This window comes from Candida margitis, assembly GCF_024628925.1.
Source record: "Candida margitis strain CBS 14175 chromosome Unknown scaffold42, whole genome shotgun sequence".
Taxonomy (NCBI): domain Eukaryota; kingdom Fungi; phylum Ascomycota; class Pichiomycetes; order Serinales; family Debaryomycetaceae; genus Lodderomyces; species Lodderomyces margitis.
The window spans coordinates 1-17,135 of record NW_026261809.1 but is presented as its reverse complement, the minus strand read 5'-3'; the positions used below and the strand labels follow the sequence as shown (position 1 = coordinate 17,135).

Sequence of the window (17,135 nt, the reverse complement as noted above, 5' to 3'; positions counted from 1 at the left end):
ATTACAACACGCACTTTAGACATGCCAATTGACTACTCCAAGTGGGATAAAATAGAGATCTCTGATGACTCAGATGTCGAAGTCCATCCAAATGTCGACAAAAACTCTTTCATCAGATGGAAGCAAAGAGACATCCATGAGAAAAGGATGCAACGAAACATCGAAATCAAGTCAATTCTACTCCAATTAACAATGTATGCCAAATTGAATGAAAGAGTCGACTATTTACTTAGCACATTAACTCCTGAGCAACTATTGGAAAACGGTTTAGTCATGTCTACTTTGAATTCAAAATTTGATCCCAAGGAGAAATTTGATTATGAAAAGTTGATTGCATCCAAAGGTAACACTTTGAGAAAAGGGTTGCAAGATTTAAAATTTGACAAAGAAGAGACTGAGAACACGCCTCCTTATAATGAAATGATTGAAGATTTGTTTATCCAAGTAAAAGATGATCATGCAGATGCTAAAACCGATGGAGAGAAATTGGTTTGTTATTTGAAGACGCACAGGGCTAAAATTGATGACGTTTTAAGTAAGCAAACTGTTAAATTGGATGATTTGTTAAATCAAAAGGCGCAACTTATTGTTAGTGATGATCTTCATACCGGGTTTGATAGATCGTTTTTGAATAAGGAGAAAGAGAAAGAGGAAGAGGAAGAGGAGAAGGTGGAGAAAGAGAAAAAGAAGGTAACAGAGAAAGCGAAAGGAAAAGAGTCAACTGCCCCCCAGCCATCAACTACAACTTCCACGCCTCCTCCAAAAGGAACCACCAGTTCACCAGTAGTCACCCAATCTGATGCAGAAGAGATCGAAAAATCGTTGTTGGATGCTATTAATCTCTTGCCTGAGACAGATAAGTTTGGTACTATAGATCCAAAAAATCTCTCGGAATCAGCTGACTACTTGATCAAGCACACCAAAATATGTACCGAAGAACAGAAGGATGCTCTAATCATGTTGGCATTTGATGCGCAACTAGAAGGCGACACTACAACAGCCAAACAAATCGTGCACCAGTCGTTGCTTTTACAGTATGTCGCACAAATCAAGGGAAATAGTACTTCGCGAGACGATACAATTCGGGCAATAAAGATGTTGTTTACAAAGTTTCAAAATGATGATAAGGTGAAGGCCTTTTTCAATGAAGAGTTTACCAATACAGTCAATCACATTGCGCAAAGATGTGAAATAATCAAACAAGAACAGGCAAATAATGCTAATGATGAGGAAGCCTTGATTCAGTTACGAGCATTAGATGAAAACACTACATTGACTGTCAATATTCCCGAAGAAGGAACTAAGGAGTATGAAGTGTTCAGCTCGAAACTACCATTTGAATTTCAAAACGCTATCAAGACGCAAAGCTTGGACGAAGTGAACAAGGAATTTGCCAAGTTGAAGGTCGAAGATGCGGAAAAGATTTTGGAAATATTCAACGAATGTGGAGTTATTGGAATCAATGGGTACATAGAAGATGAAAAGGAATTTGAACAATTGAAAAAAGAATTCAATGAGCAGGAAAATGAAGATGAGAAACAGGTAGATAGCACCGATATTGTTGACTAGCATCTGGGTTATCTAGAACATGAAAGGTTATTAATACTATTCAGGTCACGTAAATTATTGTTTATGTTTTTGTACTCAGCTTTAGAAATTGAAAAAAAAGAAGTAAAAAAGAAAACACGTAGCTTATTTATCATCAGCTTTATCTTTTGGCTAATCTTTGTAATGTTTCCATTAGCTCGCTGTTTGAACTAGATTGTTGTGAATTTCCAGCTTGAGAATAGTTACGGGATTGTAACTGAGAAAGTAAATCATTAGGACGGGTGTCTGTTTGGCTCATGTTAATCCCTGGAGAATGATTTTGGTGGGGTTGCGGGACATTGCCATAGGGCCGACTACTAGATCCATAGTTGGGGCCCCTCGGTCCCCTTCTACGTCCTCCATCACTGTAATTTAAAGGAGGTGGTTGACCATATGCGGCGGGTGTGGGTCCTGGTGATGGCACGGGCTGTGTAACCCGCGCAGTTTGAGGTTGATTTTGCATAGGATATGATGATCCTAGTGGTGGTGCACCTGGTTGAGGGGGTTGCTGCTGCTGCTGCTGCTGCTGCAAGAGATTAATCATGCTCTGTACTTGGTTTGCGTTAAGAGATTGTAATGCTTGAGCAATGTTTGGTTGATTAAAGTTCAACGGTGGTTGCTGTTGCGCCGAAGCAAATTGGTTGTAAACCGGTTGCTGGGGTTGTTGAAATCCATATGGTGATGAAAATTGCCCTTGTAGCTGCTGCTGCTGCTGCTGAGCAAAAGGAGAGAACTGACCCAGTGGAACTTGACCATACACTTGTTGCTGCTGCTGTGGCTGCTGTGGCTGCTGCAGAGGAAACTGCAGATAAGGGTCTGGGTTTGACCAAGTTTGCTGGGAGTAGTTGTTATTATGACGACCATAAGTATCATGACCATATCTCGAATCATTCGCGTGACCATGTCTTCCCTTGCCTCGTTTATTATTTCTTCCAAAATTTCCTCTGTTTCTATCATGATCATGCTGCCTATTTCCTCTGTCATTTGCATTTTCATTGTAGCTGGTATCTTGAGGATGGTATGGAGGAGGGTTACTGCCGTATTTTGCTAGCTTGGCCTTTGCCATAACTTCAGCTGCTTCATCGGGATCAATTTCAGCATACTCATCAAATTTTATGCCCCCATTGTGCTGTTCTTCATAGGTCTGAATATCAACTTTATGTTCCTTAATAACGCACGCACCCAAATATCCTGAATATGCAGCTTCACTGAGAACATCAGCAATATTCTTTTGTGTAACGTCTTCCGTGCCAATCAGTATCTGACATCTAGCGAACGCCTTTTTAACCTTCCTAATGAAAAACACTGACGACTTTCCAGTGATGTAGACAATACAATCAATACTACCCTTTCGTTTCTTCTTCTCAGGCTCGTCACCAGCAGAAGGCCTCTCTCTGCCACGAGAACTCAAGTTTGGGTTATTTACTTCTGGGTGACCCGGTCTTCTCGATTTCTGCGGCTTTGAAGCGTCTAATCTCAACACTTTGTTATGTAAAGGCGTATCTGTTTCACCCCTGACGCAGTCTAAACAAGCATCTGCACTTCTAAATTGGATAAATCCGTATCCAGCTTTAATAGCAATTTGAATCACCTCCCCGTATTGAGTAAAGATCCTAAAAAGATCTTGTTTGGAGATTGTATTTGCAGGCAAATTTCCAACAAATAGTCTCAGCTTGTCGGGAAATTCATCCCAGTTTTGCAAGTTCATATAGTGGTTCTCCCTTTCAATAAATTCTTGGTACTCGTTTTCCTCTTCAGGAGTCAGCGGCGTCGTAATGTTTGGCCTGCGACAAAACTCATTAACAGGGACTAAAGGTATTGGATCTTTCAATTGTTTAAAAGGTTTATTGTAGGAGTAAACTTGATCCCAATTCACGTTACCCAAGTCAATTTCTCGCTCATGCAAAAGCTCCTGGATTGAGCTAACTTGTTCCGACTGTGGCAATTCCAGAAAGCTGGGGTCGTTGGCAAAGCCGCTATGCATGTAGGCATTGTAGGCATTACGCAACAGTTCTGCCATTTCTCCTTGGGCACTTATTGGAGCTGTGGAAGGCACCACTTTGGCACTTTGTAACGGTTTAGGAGGCAACCCTGCTGGAGGCCTACTAGGCAAAGATGCAGGAGCCAGTAACTTTTCTTCTTCTTCCGGATCATAGTCATCTTCATCTTTAGATTGAGCATCAGCTTTAACGTTCTCGACATTTGATATGTTACCCTTTTCCGCCGACTTGTCCTCGCCCGGGGCTTCCAAGTCTGGCTCATAGTTGTCGTAATCAGTCTCCTGAGCTGCATCTTGTCCATTTGAAGTCCCTTCTTTATCATCGTTATAATGTGCATTCAATTCTTCAGGAACAAAAGACTCATGTTCATGATTACTGTCGCTAGCACCATCCACCTTCTCATGTGAATTGTGTTCCAGTTCGACTTGAGTTTCGGTATTCAGCGCAGCCTTATTGGGTTTTTCTATTGCTTTCTGTGATGTTTCAGAGTTATCATGGTTTGAGGAGCCTTCTTGCAGCTCGTGAACTGCCGATTGTTCTTCTTGTTGTGGTATCTGCAGTGTAACTGAATCAGAATCTTCTTCTAACTTTAAATCATCTTGAGCATGCAAGACACCAGGACCCTTCGTAGGCTCATATTCTTCATCACTATTTTCAGAATCATTATCCCTTTTTAATCTAAGAGGATTAACTTCCATATTAAGCGTGTATGTAGTGAGGGTGAAGTTCAATCAAGAGTCGTTTGTTTGGTGTTTCTCTCTTTTCCAATTGAGTGGTTAATAGTTTTTCTCAATTTTGTCGTGTCCTGTTCAAACCTTGTAATATTGATCTATTGAGGTTGTATGCATTTGATTACCTCTTTTGGTAGTCTACAATTTACACAAGGCTTATTGTATATACAAGAGCAAATCAAAAAAACAAAAAGACTAAAACGGCAAAAATCAAAACATTACAAAACACTGGTAAGAATTTCAAAATTTATGTCTATCTTCATGAAAACATATTCAAAGATAAACTGGATACAATACTCACATTGAACGGTATCAGCAATCATAATACATCTTTTCCACCTCTTATCCACACACTGACACACACACTGACACACGCACAGAACATGGCGTTGTTTCAAAACTTCAATACTCACTCATTAAGATCAACCAGAGGATTCAAACTAAAACAATCGTCACCAATCTCAAGTCCGCAGCCAGTCAGTAGCTCAGCTTTTCCTCAAGAACTGCCTCAGTTACCCAACCTGAATCAGCAACAGTATCAGCTCAACTCATACAGAACAATCAATAGAGAAACATTACCCACTGGTGGTCAAACCGTATCATCACATAAAGATATTAGAAACTATGCCGAACAAACGTTAGGTTCCGATAATGCCTTGATTCAGGCAGTTAAACTACCACGAGATGAAGATTTGAATGAATGGTTGGCAATACATGTCGTTGATTTTTATAATCAAATTAACATGCTATACGGTGCTATAACTGAATTTTGCTCTCCTTTAACATGTCCCCGTATGATTGCGACTGAGGAATACGAGTACTTGTGGCAGGAATCCAACCCAACACCATCAAATGATGGGTCAAATATAGTATCATCTCCTAAAAAGCCAGTGTCGTTACCAGCTTGTGAGTACATTGAAAACTTAATGAATTGGGTACAAAACTTCTTTGATAACGATAACATTTTCCCATCCAAGATTGGTGCCCCTTTTCCTCATCAGTTCCCAACTTTAGTAAAGACAATTTTCAAGAGATTATTTAGAATCTACGCTCACATCTACTGCCACCATTTCCATGAAGTGACAGAATTGGGATTACAAAGTCATTTAAACACTAGTTTGAAACATTTCGTATTGTTTGCTGATGAATTTAAACTAATTACTAGGAAAGATTACGGACCCTTGGAGGACTTGGTTGACACCATGTTGGACCGGTGAACACTAAACAATACTTTTACAAAAGTTGTATTTCGGCCATGATACATAAATGATCGGAAGGGTATTGGTTCAATCGGGGTTGTCCATTTGGTTTAGGGCCCATGTCATTTGCAGTGGGTAGTTTTAGTAACTTTGTTAATTTAATGTTATATTCTTCGAGGGATTGGAGTGAATCCAACTTATTTGAGTAGTCTTTATCTTTGAACCAAGGAACCAAAAGTAGAATATAGTCAAGCATTCCATTCCATTTTTCAACCCAGTTGGAAAAGCTTGGCTCGTTGCGAAATTCTGTTGCATTCTCCGGATGCACAATTGCATATCCAGCTGAGTACATTGATACTGCACGGATATCAAGACCATTATGTGCATCTTCAAGCTGTTGTATCATCTTTTCTTGCTCCTCTGAAGGGGTAAATACCTCGGGTTCTGGATCCAGCGGGTTATTTAGCCTTGCAGCATCAGGGTCGGTCTCTTCTGTTTCTTGAGACCCTTCTCCTGACTCCTCCTCCTCCTCCTCCTCCTCCTCACTGGAACTAGACTCGTGCTCGTCCTCATCTAAGGTCCTCTCTTTCGAAAATGTGTAACTCAATGAACACCCCAAAACATTCTTTGCTCGACCGTCGTATTTGACTGGTTTTGCCGTCATTGAAAGGTATGGAGCATCAAATGGCTCACAATTTAAATCACCCGTAAAAAATGAATAAATTGGTTTCTTGTTGCCTAAAATCAGAGTCAAAACTCGCTTAAACTCTTTAAACTTGTGTAAAAGTATATATATTTGCCTTGTTCGCTCGTATGTTCCAAATGGGTGCCAAAATGCATGAGTTGTACCTATTATCATACCATTTCTTTCCGCCAAGTATGGATATTGTTCAACTAGTGATGGTTTGAATTCCAAGAAACACATAAATCCAACATTATTCGTCACAATTCTTTGATCTGGTAGTTTAGGTTCATATGGCTCGTACTCGAACTCTTGATCATATTTGATATATGACTGATGTTTGCAAGTGAACCAATCTTGTTTAAAAGCAATGACCAATCCATGGTTTTTGGTATTATATCGATAAAACTTGGAGTCATATCCCAGGTTCTTTAATTCCGCCTGCCAGAAATGAAGATATTGTATTTTGTCACATTCTTGTAGACATAAAATATCAGGCGCATACCAAAGCAACTCTTCAAGCAACACCTTTGATCTAACTGACCACTTGAGTATTTTACCATTGGTTGGGTAAAGATCACGGCGTATCAAACATTGAGCTAGGATATTATAAGACATTATTTTGATGCTCAACTTGTCATCATTTGAAGGTTGTACCTGCAAGACGGGTCTTTTGATAAATTCTTCAATTGGTTCAGGTGAATCAAATAAACCTCTAGCCTCTCTGTCAATCCTTTCACGCTCTTTTCTTTCATTTCGTATTCGGCGCTGTTCCTCGATATACTGTGGCGTTAGCTTTGAAGGGTCAACGGGCTTTTTAGTTCCTTTTCTTTTGGTCATGAAATGAGGTGCAGTGGGGGTGGATTTAGCAAACAGCTACAATTTTTCAATGACAGCTACAAAAATTTTAACTCGAGGAGATTTTTAACGACCGCTACGTCATCAAACAATCAACTATAGCACACAATGGATATACCTACAAGATTAGATCATCTACAAAAGAAGGTTTATTCTGATTTTGATAGTCTTTTACAAACATTGAGCATCCAGAATGATGACAATTCGCCAAAAACAATCCGAACACGCATCAATCAAAACTTGCTCGAGTTTAAGGATTACCTCCATATCTTGAAGTCAAGTACAAAAGAGGACCTGACTTATCACATCTATGACTTGAAATACAAATCACTCAAGCAAAAGTTTAGAAAAGTACAGCTTTATCTCAATGAGGAACAACAAGTGAAGATCCAAGAGTATCGCTTGTTGCACTTTAACCTACTTCCTGATACCGACAACAGTACAGACAATGAATCCAATGAAAGACCCCTCCAATCAACGAGAGAACAGCTATTTTCAAACAGATCTTCGCAAAAGACGGCCGATGCATCAATTTCTCAACAAATCAACCAACAAAACACGAAAATCACATCTTCATTGCAAAAGTCCCGAGATTTGCTATCAACTACGATTCTCCAATCTGAACTAAACATAGATTCAATAGACCAGCAGACGAAAGATTTGACCAAATTGAATGAAAGCTTTATCCAATTTAGTGATCTTCTAAACAAGTCAAGAGGGATTATCAAATTCATTGAAAAGCAGGATAAGCTGGATAGACAACGAATTTACCTAAGTATGGGGTTTTTTATATTGTGTTGTTGCTGGGTGTTGTATAGAAGAGTGTTGAGAAGGCCCATAAGTATATTGTTTTGGTCATTCTTTAAGATCTTTAACATCTTCAATTGGATATTGGGAACTAGGTCGCGAATGGAGTCAGCTAATGAAAAGGTTGAATCACTCAGTGTAATTGCCTCGACAACGGCTGAGTTACTTTCCACTGCATTGAGCGCGGCTTCAGAGGATCCCTTGTCTGAGACCTTGCAAGTTGTTATATCAAGCATTACTACATCGGCGCGCTTTGTTGATGAACTATAATATAGATCTATATATACTAGTCTATGATAATTCTACATTGACATTAGCTCCACCTTTACTTGACGACTCTAGAGCAGCAGCAACTATAGCCAAATGATGGAAGGCTTTAGTTGGTGGAACCTTGATCAACTTCTTATCCTTTTTCTCAATTGCTTCAGCAAAGTTTTCAAACTCTTGCTCAAAAGTGTTTACTTCATCAATTTCAATTGTTTTCTTTTCGCTCTTGTCTTGACCACTGGTTCCAGTTTGGTAGACAATCTTTGGCTTGCTTAAAACTGGTGACCAGTCATAGGTTGCTGATCCATTTTTACCATAGATTGTGAAGCTGGTTGACTTATCAGTGGCACCAAAAGCTGAACCGTATGTAAATGTTCCAATGACACCAGAGTTTAAATTAAAGGTTGAGAACAAGATGTCATCAGTACCACTTTCTTCTTTCAATTGTTTAGTCAATCCACTGACGGATTTAACGTTGCCCAATACCTCAGTTAATAATGCCAATTGATGCACACCCCCATCACTCAAAAATCCACCAATGTGCTCTGGCTTTTGTCTCCAGCCGGTGGCCAAGTACTTGTTGTTATCATTCCAAGGGCCAGTTGCATTGTAAGTAAATGCAACAATTTCACCCAATTGTGGGAGTACCTCTTCTTTCAACACCTTGATAGCTTTCAAGTATGCCCAGTTTTCCAAAACCAAAATTGGCAAGTCTGTTTTTTCACTCAATTGCACGATCTCTTTAGCTTGTGATAAATTGGCGGCAATTGGTTTTTCAAAGCAGATTGGTCTCTTGTTTTCAATGGCCAATTTGACAGCGTCAAGGTTGAATTGCACTGGCAATAACGCATCAACAAAGTCCACCTCTGGGTCCTTAAATGCGTCCTCCAATGAGTTGTAAACTTTATTTTCAGGGATCCCTGCCTTTGACGCAAATGCTTCTGCCTTTGATTTGGTTCTGTTGTAAGCAGCCACTGGTTTCAAATTTGGCAATTTTTGGAAAGTTGGCAAGTGGGTGTCGGTGGCAAAAATTCCAGTACCAACAACAGCAAATCTAAGTTGTGACGACATGATGAATAACTTTTATTAACGATGTAGGATAGTTTAAAGTGAATGGCTGAACTCCTACTTCTGGTCCTCTTTCTTTTTTTTTTTTTCACTGAAAACCCAATGCTTAAATAGTTCGGAGAATTTGTACCCAATCCTTTCCCCCTCTCAACATTGTGGCTTATTTCTCCTCCACGTATTCGGAAAAACTGCCCCCGTTGTAAGAAAAAAAAAAGGAGTGGGGGATCTGAAATAGACGCACAATAAAGCATGTTACACTGTCTCAGGAGGGCTCATGTCGATCAAATGCAAAGGGTACGACTTGATGATACAGTTTCTCCCTCGGTGGTTCCTTAAGCCACTAAATGTATTTCCCGCATTGGACATCAATGGCAAAGTAGTATAATGTGATCTCACCACATCGATATAGTCTGTTATTACCTGTCCAGAATCAAACACGTCTGTCCCCAACACTTCATAGCGCATCTTCTTGTACCAAAATAAATTAAGTTTGATAAACTGGCGACCAACAGGGGAAAAAACGGCAGGGTATTTTTTCTCCTCGTTCAAAAACCATGAGGCCATCAAGTAACTAAATGCAGCCAAAAGCTTCTGTAAATCAATCTCCTCAAGTGACAAGACTGAAAGGCGAATTGCGATGGAAGAAATTTTAGTTAACGAATTTGATACAAATATTGGGTCTCTACAGAGGAGCGAAAAGGTAGAAGGACATGCATCAGATATACTGATAGACGTGTCATAATGGCATTGGTTCCAAAATGGTTGAAATCTGGTGGCTATGCTCCTGACCAACTCTTCATCATCTGCCACTGTCAAAAGATGGGAATTGAGATAGATCTTTATGTCTAAAATCATGGTGGGAGCAGGAATAGCTAGCAACTCTGGCACTGTTCCATACATGAACTCGAGTTGGTAGTAGACATCGTCTTCCCTGATTGTGATGGACATGTTTGCTCGTCTGCTGATTTGCAACCAGAGAGAAAGAAACGTAAACAAAAAAATAAAAACAGAGAGAAGAAAAATTGCCTTGCAATCAACTCTCTAATAATGAGTCTCAAATATGCTCTAAGACAAGCCCAACGAGGATTAATATTCAATACCCCACAAGTCAGCATTGAATCCACTATTGAGCAGGTAACACAGCTACCTAATTTCAAATCAAGGCTACGGGCATTGTATAAACGGTTTTACAAACTTCGCAAGTTTGAATGTACACCGATTTTATTTAGAGTTGATGATAACCCCTACGTAACACCTGATATAACCAGTGAGGACTACGTTGCATTAGTCAAGAGAAACTTCAAGTATGTGGATTACAATATCAAACGACAGAAATTGTTAGGGAAACTCCCGCCACTTTCTGAGGATCAGCTTGAACAAAGACTTTTCGCTACATTAGCATTTGTATTCAATCACACAGTGGCAACTGCAAATCCGCATGCTGAAGAGCTCATAACTACCAATATTGTCGAGAAGAAGAGCAGCATTGATACCATCGAGTCACAAGTTATTAGCACATTACTTCGAATGGATCACGATTGCCCATGGCAGATCAAATATGACTACAAATTTCAATGGTTGGATCAACAAGAAGGTGGCAATAGACCAAAGAAGAAGAAAAGGAATGATAATGAAAAACTACCTTACTTGACCTACAAACAATACTTGACCACATTAATGAGGTTAAATGAAAGTTTGGGGTTGTGTTTATAGTTCGATCCTGTATATAGTGTTTTAAATTAGGAATAATTTTATTTCACCAAAAAAACCGAAATTAACTTTTAGCAATCGACGCCGTCCTTTCTATTACCATATAGTTACTGAAAATACATAATGGGCTGGTTATCATTTGGCTCGCAGAAAACAGAAATACCACCAGCTTCTCCTCCATTAGCTTCTCCAAACTTAGAACACAAGTCACATCAGCAACTTCCCCAACCGTCATCAAATGCAAGACAGTTGATTAATGATAGTTCCGACATTGAAACAACATTAAACCAATTAAGTTCAGACTCTCAATCAAATGAAATCAAACTTAAGAACGTCAATGATGTAACGAATTTTAAGGACGCTGACTCAACGGTAGGAGACTTTATTCACAATTATCCGCCCACCAATATGTTTGTTATAGATGGAGAAAAGGATATCAAAGAAAGCATTATATGTACGTCGAATAGAGATGGGGGCAAAACTTGTCTTAAATTAAAGATAAACTCAATTGAGTTATTTAAGATTATGCAAAAGCACGAGTACTTTTGTTCTTTGCCCAATGATATCAATGCTACGTATTTTGAGTGTAGAAAGATCAAATAAAAGTTTCCTTTATTATATAGATTGTATAGTGATATATAGTTTATATATAGTTCTTTTTTGAACGTTGTACACGACTAATAGTGTGTTGGCATGAGAAAATAGAGAATGGTTGCAAATACATCAAGACCTAATGTGAAGGACTCTTTGTCAATTTATTGGTCTTTACACGAGGATGCTGTGTAGAAATGAAAAGACAGATACATAGACAAATAAAGATGTTCTTCATTTAAGATGTAGATTTCTCGTCTTCAATTTATAGAATTTGTATAGAGAATTATTGAACGTTTATAATATGGTACTGAGACATCATATATATCTTAAACTAACTAGAGGAAGAATACTAATCATTCTAAAGTGATATATAAATATATATTAACTTAAAATACTTTACACATTTCTATGTAACCAAAAAAAATAAGACATGTGTCTGTGTTTTGTAAAATAAGAGACCATACCCTCAAATGTCTTTTTCCTCTTTTGATTTCTTCTTTCTGTCTTTTTACATCATAATCTGTACGTATCTTCAATACCATCAACTACTCTAGCTCATGAATAAAGCTTCATCATTACCACATCACAACAATCTTCGCTTATCTCATATCCCAAATGCAAACCTAACACAGTATTAACCAATACCGTCAACACCACTAGCATCTTGCTCATAAACCCTCTTTGTGCGCCAGCCTTGTATGTACTTGCTGGTACATACGGTGTTCCACTTACGCATGCCCAGCGTTGAGTTTCATAAGCAGCACCTGTGTATGCAGCCAGTCCATCTGAATTTGTGCACCAAATGCCGATTTGATCTGTATCTACCCCCATCGTAATTAATCCTTAGTTGTGCCGAGCTCCTGATTCCGTTAGTACTCTGGTGGTTGAAACTCTTTGTCAAAAGTAAAAATCCCACTCACTTCAACAAAAAGATTCTTCTCTATTTATAAACTAAATAATTAGTGCATAACAGACACAATTATAGAGACGATAAGTCTCTTGAGAAATCGTCCAATGGAATTCATGCAGGAAAAGAAAAAAAGCTCATAACCTTTTTTGTGGGTAAGTTAGATTCCATTTTAGATAAAGACCTGAAGCATTTAACCACCTCGAATATCGTTTATTTTATTGTTTTTGTGAATGACAGCTTTGAGCCACAATTGCTTTTCTTTTTTTTGGAGCTGCAGAGTAAGAACAAAAAGGCTTTGGAAAAAAATAAGGATGTAAACAGCCACTCTGTAGTCGTAGTCTCAACCAACGAAAAGCACAAAACAATGCTTGACATTTTCTTGGCTTTGACTGCCACTTCGAGCATATTAATTAGATATTTCAAAATTATCCATGAAACTGCACGGGCATCAATGTTGTTAACAAATAGAAGGATTTGTCTTTTTTTTTGGCACGGCACCAAAATTATATGGTAAACGAAATAATAAATACAGGGGGTGAAGATTTCTTTGGCACGACACCAAAACCGATTAATCGTGATTTTACGAATGTCTCGTAAAATAGAAACAGAAAATTAATTACAATGGTAGATCACAAAGATGTCTCAAGGTATTATATGAAACCGTTTTGGCCCTTTCTGTATGAGCATCAAATTCTAGACAAGTTGATACACTATTTTCAGAATGAATGTAGCACCCGTATTACTAAAAAGGTTTCATATGCCTCTAAATTAAAGCAGCACTGCACTGTAGTAAGTTCTCACCAACTACAGTAATAAACTTCGCAACTACAAAGCAAAATAATATTGCACATAGCTATATAAAAAAAATCTCGCATATAGAATTCGTAATAATCGCGCACTCTAGCATACTTTGCTATTAAAAACAAGTGATACCATTTGCGATATCTTTTCGACCTCTTGTATGATACTAAAAATTTTTGTCTACGACTTTTTAAACAGAAAGGGTGCAAATTTACTAAAATACAATATGAGGCTTTTTATATGGCACATGTGCCATATTCATTCTAAAGATAGTATGAAAGAGAAAAGACAAAAGATAAAGAGTAATGGAAAATATTTAATATAACTATTAAATAAATACTTAATTTTTGACTATACCATAAACGACTCTCCACAGCCACAAGTTCCCTTCGAATTTGGGTTTTTGAAAATGAATCTTGAACTCAATTTATCATCAAGCCAATCCATTTCAGAACCCACGATGGAAAAAAGTGCTTTTGAGTCTATAAGCACCTTGACCCCATCTTGCTCAACGGTTTCATCAAATTTTCCTGGCTTGTCAACGTATTCCAAGTTATATGTCAATCCACTGCATCCTCTATTCCTAACTCCTATTCTAATCAATTTTGGTTCGGGTTGGTCCAATAATGCTTGCAAATGAGATACTGCATTGGACGATAGCGTGATCAATGCCTTACGTGGACGCAACGTACGTTTCTTCTTGGGGGTAGATGCTGTGTTTGTCTTTGGTATCGTTTCTGTCGTTAATGGCTTTGGTAATTTTTGTATCGATGATGATGCTGCTTGAACTGCTGGGTCTGAAGTTATCTCAATAACCTGTGATGGCGATGACTCTGGTTGAGATTGAGCTGTCTTTGTAGTTGTATTGGAATCTGATGATGTTTTCAACGTTGATGGCTGTACTGAAGAAAGGTTATTTACCGTCTTGAATCTTGACGTCCTCAGCCTCCTTACTGGTGCTTTAGATGCTTGTGCTTGTGTTTGACCTTGTGGTTGCTCCTGTTTTGGAGGACTGATAGGTTGCGATGGGAATCCCAACGAATGTTTTGCCCACTTTGAACTGGGATTTCTTTCAATCAATTTGGGTTCTCTAGCTTGCTCATGCTGGAAACCATAAAACGAGTTTGAGCCGTTCCCCGTACTTGAAGGGATTGTTTGAATGAATCTCTTGTTTTTCTCCTTCAATTCATGGGATAAATACCGTCTAGTCAATTGTACAGCTGATAATCTTCTAGTAATCATTGTTTGTGATCTTCTGCAGGGAGTGTATGAAGGAGTTTAAAGTGTGAGTGATTGTTTGGCTAGCTTTTGTAGTCTGAATAGTTTAGTGAATAAATATGTTATATCCCTACTAAGATGGAAAGTAAATCTGTAATATCTGATAAATGTATTTGTAATTTTATATCAACAGATAAGAAAAGAATAGAATAGAATACTCTTCGATATATAAATGATTGATGTATTATTTTTTTTTTCTTTTCCTTTGCTGTTGGGTCTCCACTCTCTAACAATTCCTGGAATTGATTATTGTGCACTACTCCCTTTTTTGTCTTACTAATTGGTCATTATTTTATAGTAGTCACATACAAAATACTGCACATAATGTTTGTAAGTACAGTAATCTTATTTTGCATTGCTTTAATTGGACAATTGGGCACATAGAATGAAAATTGCCCGTTTCCGAAATATGGTAAACCACCAAAATAAGCCAAATAAAAGTAAAAGTTTGGCCAACAATTTTTAAACTATCAACACATCTACACTAAGATCTAAACATTCTGGAGAAATTCACCCAAAGCTTATGCTCGTTTTGATGGTAACAGCCATATGTCAAAAAACAATTTTGAGTTATAGTAATGTAGGAACAGTGCTTTTTGGAGTAAAATAATTTTGCGTCAATTTACATGCAAAAAAAAATCGGTTAATTGAAAAGTCCGAACCGGTTTTGTAATCTTTTCGATAACACTGTTTCTTTATCTGAGAAGTATACAAGGTTCCTGTTGATGAATGTTTCAAGATGTTAGACAAAAGCCCTTTGTTGTCATTCTTTCCTTTTTGACGTTTTCTCACTTTCTTCTCAGGTGCCAAAGAGGTAACCAATAGCTAAGCCGCACAATCAAAAAAACTCTCGCTTTGGAAATATCCAAAAATAGCACTCGATAGCCAAACGACCAGCAGCATCGAAACCCTCAAGATGCCACAATTATCAAATCATGATAATCCTCACCCTTACAACTTGCCAACAAGTCTGTCTATACGCGAGTCTGTGGCACAGAAAGTTGCCTTATCGATGCACTACCTCAATCAATTGAAAGCATGGTTTGCAGGGCAATCGCTAATAAAGAAAGTGTTTGTTGTACTTGGATGTATCGTTCTCGGAATATTAGGTGTGTTATTCTTAATATTCCATTCATATTTGATAAACCAATTGATCAACTTGTCTGACAAGTGGCATGATTTGAAATATGGAGGAGTGATAATATTTGCCTTGGTGTTTACAGTAAGTTTCCCACCATTAATTGGTTTCACTGCATTGAGTTTGTTGACAGGAATGGTATATGGGTTCCCGCAAGGGTGGCCGTTGTTGGCTTTTGCATCAGTATCAGGATGCACTGCTTCGTTCCTCGTGTTTCGATACCTTTTACAAAATCAAGCGACAAAATTGGTGCAATACAATGAGAAATTTAGAGCTTTTGCCGAAGTTTTACACGATGATAGTTCGTTGTTGCTATTGTGTTTAATACGGCTTTGCCCATTGCCGTACTCGTTATCCAATGGTGCGTTAGCAGCGGTGCCCGAGTTGCCACTTTTAACATACTTTCTTGCAACGTTGATTACATCTCCCAAATTGTTTATACATTTGTTTGTTGGTAGCAAGTTGAAAGATTTAGGAAGTGACAAAAGCTCGGGAATGTCAAAGTTTGTTGACGTCGTTAGTATAATAATCACAGGTGGTGCTGCTTCACTAGCCACTTATTTGATTTATGTCAAAATGCAGCAAAAGCTAGCGAGCTTCCACCAAAGAGGCGTTATTCATGATGATGTACTAGTTTTTGGAAATTTTGCTGATGAGTTGGAAATGGGAAGCCACAATGAGATTGAATTGAACTCTACCGATTTTGACACTGACAATTTTTTAATTGAGGACGATGATGAGGAGAATGGGGACAATATAATACAGGATAGTGATGTACATTCTCAGAGTAGCCACAAGAGCCAAAAAAGTCAAAAGAGTCAAACAAATAATAAACACGCAAATGACACAGACCAAGTTCACAAAGATTCACATACAGATTAGAATACATAGAAAATTAAAGACATAGACAATTAAAAGCATATACACTTATTAGCATTCTACTGAATCCTAATTTGGCTTCTGATTACCATCAGAAAGTTCGTCTCTCNTCTCTTGAGGTTGGCACCTGTATCATCAAAACCAGGAGTATTATTTGAGTTGTAAAACTCGGCTCCTTCAGTTAATCCATTGTCATCAAAATTATCGCCAATAGACTCACCTTCGTATATAGTTCCATCCCAACAGTATTGGCTAAAACATTGTTTGCATTGCTCGCTTTGTTCGAGTCCTAACCTCTCTTGCTCTCTCCTAATTATGGCACATCCAACACAGGCGTCCCACTCCTCATCCAAAGTTCCATTTAACCTAGTTGTTACCGCAAACCCATTAGATATCATATTGTTACGCTCTTCCGCCGAGTAGTCTAATCTGAATGTTGATGTGTTTGACCAATATGTGTAAGGACGATTTGCAACGTAAATCACCAAAGGCACATTGTAGATATCCGAAGTCAACGAGGATAAATTCTTTGCATCACACCCAAAGAATGTTGGCTTCGATGTCAAATTCAAATTTCTGAATGAGTTCTGGCCTGGAACATAAGGGAACGCGGCACCTTTTCCTTG

General features: G+C 38.3%; 13 protein-coding genes across 13 annotated transcripts; 6 read left to right on the top strand and 7 right to left on the bottom strand. All coding sequences in view use genetic code 12, as the record gives it.

Annotated features, from left to right (window-relative positions):
- Positions 1 to 21: 21 nt before the first annotated feature.
- On the top strand, positions 22 to 1,569 carry CDC37 (Cdc37p; the record flags this gene model as incomplete). The annotated part of the gene is made up of 1 exon (XM_051814668.1): positions 22 to 1,569. The coding sequence occupies one exon, from the start codon at positions 22 to 24 to the stop codon at positions 1,567 to 1,569; it is 1,548 nt and encodes a 515-aa protein (XP_051671785.1).
- A 139-nt stretch (positions 1,570 to 1,708) lies between these two features.
- On the bottom strand, positions 1,709 to 4,285 carry NAB3 (Nab3p; the record flags this gene model as incomplete). Its single annotated transcript, XM_051814667.1, has 1 exon — positions 1,709 to 4,285. One exon carries the CDS (start codon positions 4,283 to 4,285, stop codon positions 1,709 to 1,711), a length of 2,577 nt encoding a protein of 858 aa, XP_051671784.1.
- Positions 4,286 to 4,701: 416 nt separating this feature from the next.
- MOB1 (Mob1p) lies at positions 4,702 to 5,535 on the top strand (the record flags this gene model as incomplete). The annotated part of the gene is made up of 1 exon (XM_051814666.1): positions 4,702 to 5,535. The coding sequence occupies one exon, from the start codon at positions 4,702 to 4,704 to the stop codon at positions 5,533 to 5,535; it is 834 nt and encodes a 277-aa protein (XP_051671783.1).
- Positions 5,536 to 5,551: 16 nt separating this feature from the next.
- CANMA_002581 (RNA exonuclease) lies at positions 5,552 to 7,039 on the bottom strand (the record flags this gene model as incomplete). Its single annotated transcript, XM_051814665.1, has 1 exon — positions 5,552 to 7,039. The coding sequence occupies one exon, from the start codon at positions 7,037 to 7,039 to the stop codon at positions 5,552 to 5,554; it is 1,488 nt and encodes a 495-aa protein (XP_051671782.1).
- A 126-nt stretch (positions 7,040 to 7,165) lies between these two features.
- Positions 7,166 to 8,134, top strand: SEC20 (Sec20p; the record flags this gene model as incomplete). The annotated part of the gene is made up of 1 exon (XM_051814664.1): positions 7,166 to 8,134. One exon carries the CDS (start codon positions 7,166 to 7,168, stop codon positions 8,132 to 8,134), a length of 969 nt encoding a protein of 322 aa, XP_051671781.1.
- A 21-nt stretch (positions 8,135 to 8,155) lies between these two features.
- CANMA_002579 (uncharacterized protein) lies at positions 8,156 to 9,202 on the bottom strand (the record flags this gene model as incomplete). Its single annotated transcript, XM_051814663.1, has 1 exon — positions 8,156 to 9,202. One exon carries the CDS (start codon positions 9,200 to 9,202, stop codon positions 8,156 to 8,158), a length of 1,047 nt encoding a protein of 348 aa, XP_051671780.1.
- A 249-nt stretch (positions 9,203 to 9,451) lies between these two features.
- On the bottom strand, positions 9,452 to 10,147 carry CANMA_002578 (uncharacterized protein; the record flags this gene model as incomplete). Its single annotated transcript, XM_051814662.1, has 1 exon — positions 9,452 to 10,147. The coding sequence occupies one exon, from the start codon at positions 10,145 to 10,147 to the stop codon at positions 9,452 to 9,454; it is 696 nt and encodes a 231-aa protein (XP_051671779.1).
- Positions 10,148 to 10,246: 99 nt separating this feature from the next.
- On the top strand, positions 10,247 to 10,912 carry CANMA_002577 (uncharacterized protein; the record flags this gene model as incomplete). Its single annotated transcript, XM_051814661.1, has 1 exon — positions 10,247 to 10,912. The coding sequence occupies one exon, from the start codon at positions 10,247 to 10,249 to the stop codon at positions 10,910 to 10,912; it is 666 nt and encodes a 221-aa protein (XP_051671778.1).
- Positions 10,913 to 11,032: 120 nt separating this feature from the next.
- On the top strand, positions 11,033 to 11,512 carry CANMA_002576 (uncharacterized protein; the record flags this gene model as incomplete). The annotated part of the gene is made up of 1 exon (XM_051814659.1): positions 11,033 to 11,512. The coding sequence occupies one exon, from the start codon at positions 11,033 to 11,035 to the stop codon at positions 11,510 to 11,512; it is 480 nt and encodes a 159-aa protein (XP_051671777.1).
- Positions 11,513 to 12,058: 546 nt separating this feature from the next.
- Positions 12,059 to 12,334, bottom strand: CANMA_002575 (uncharacterized protein; the record flags this gene model as incomplete). The annotated part of the gene is made up of 2 exons (XM_051814658.1): positions 12,059 to 12,166; positions 12,236 to 12,334. The coding sequence occupies 2 exons, from the start codon at positions 12,332 to 12,334 to the stop codon at positions 12,059 to 12,061; spliced, it is 207 nt and encodes a 68-aa protein (XP_051671776.1).
- A 1,231-nt stretch (positions 12,335 to 13,565) lies between these two features.
- ISA1 (Fe-binding Fe/S cluster assembly protein) lies at positions 13,566 to 14,456 on the bottom strand (the record flags this gene model as incomplete). Its single annotated transcript, XM_051814657.1, has 1 exon — positions 13,566 to 14,456. One exon carries the CDS (start codon positions 14,454 to 14,456, stop codon positions 13,566 to 13,568), a length of 891 nt encoding a protein of 296 aa, XP_051671775.1.
- Positions 14,457 to 15,408: 952 nt separating this feature from the next.
- CANMA_002573 (uncharacterized protein) lies at positions 15,409 to 16,512 on the top strand (the record flags this gene model as incomplete). Its single annotated transcript, XM_051814656.1, has 1 exon — positions 15,409 to 16,512. One exon carries the CDS (start codon positions 15,409 to 15,411, stop codon positions 16,510 to 16,512), a length of 1,104 nt encoding a protein of 367 aa, XP_051671774.1.
- Positions 16,513 to 16,568: 56 nt separating this feature from the next.
- On the bottom strand, positions 16,569 to 17,135 carry CANMA_002572 (PLB2; the record flags this gene model as incomplete). The annotated part of the gene is made up of 1 exon (XM_051814655.1): positions 16,569 to 17,135. A coding segment is annotated over one exon (567 nt), but the record flags the coding sequence as incomplete, so codon positions are not given.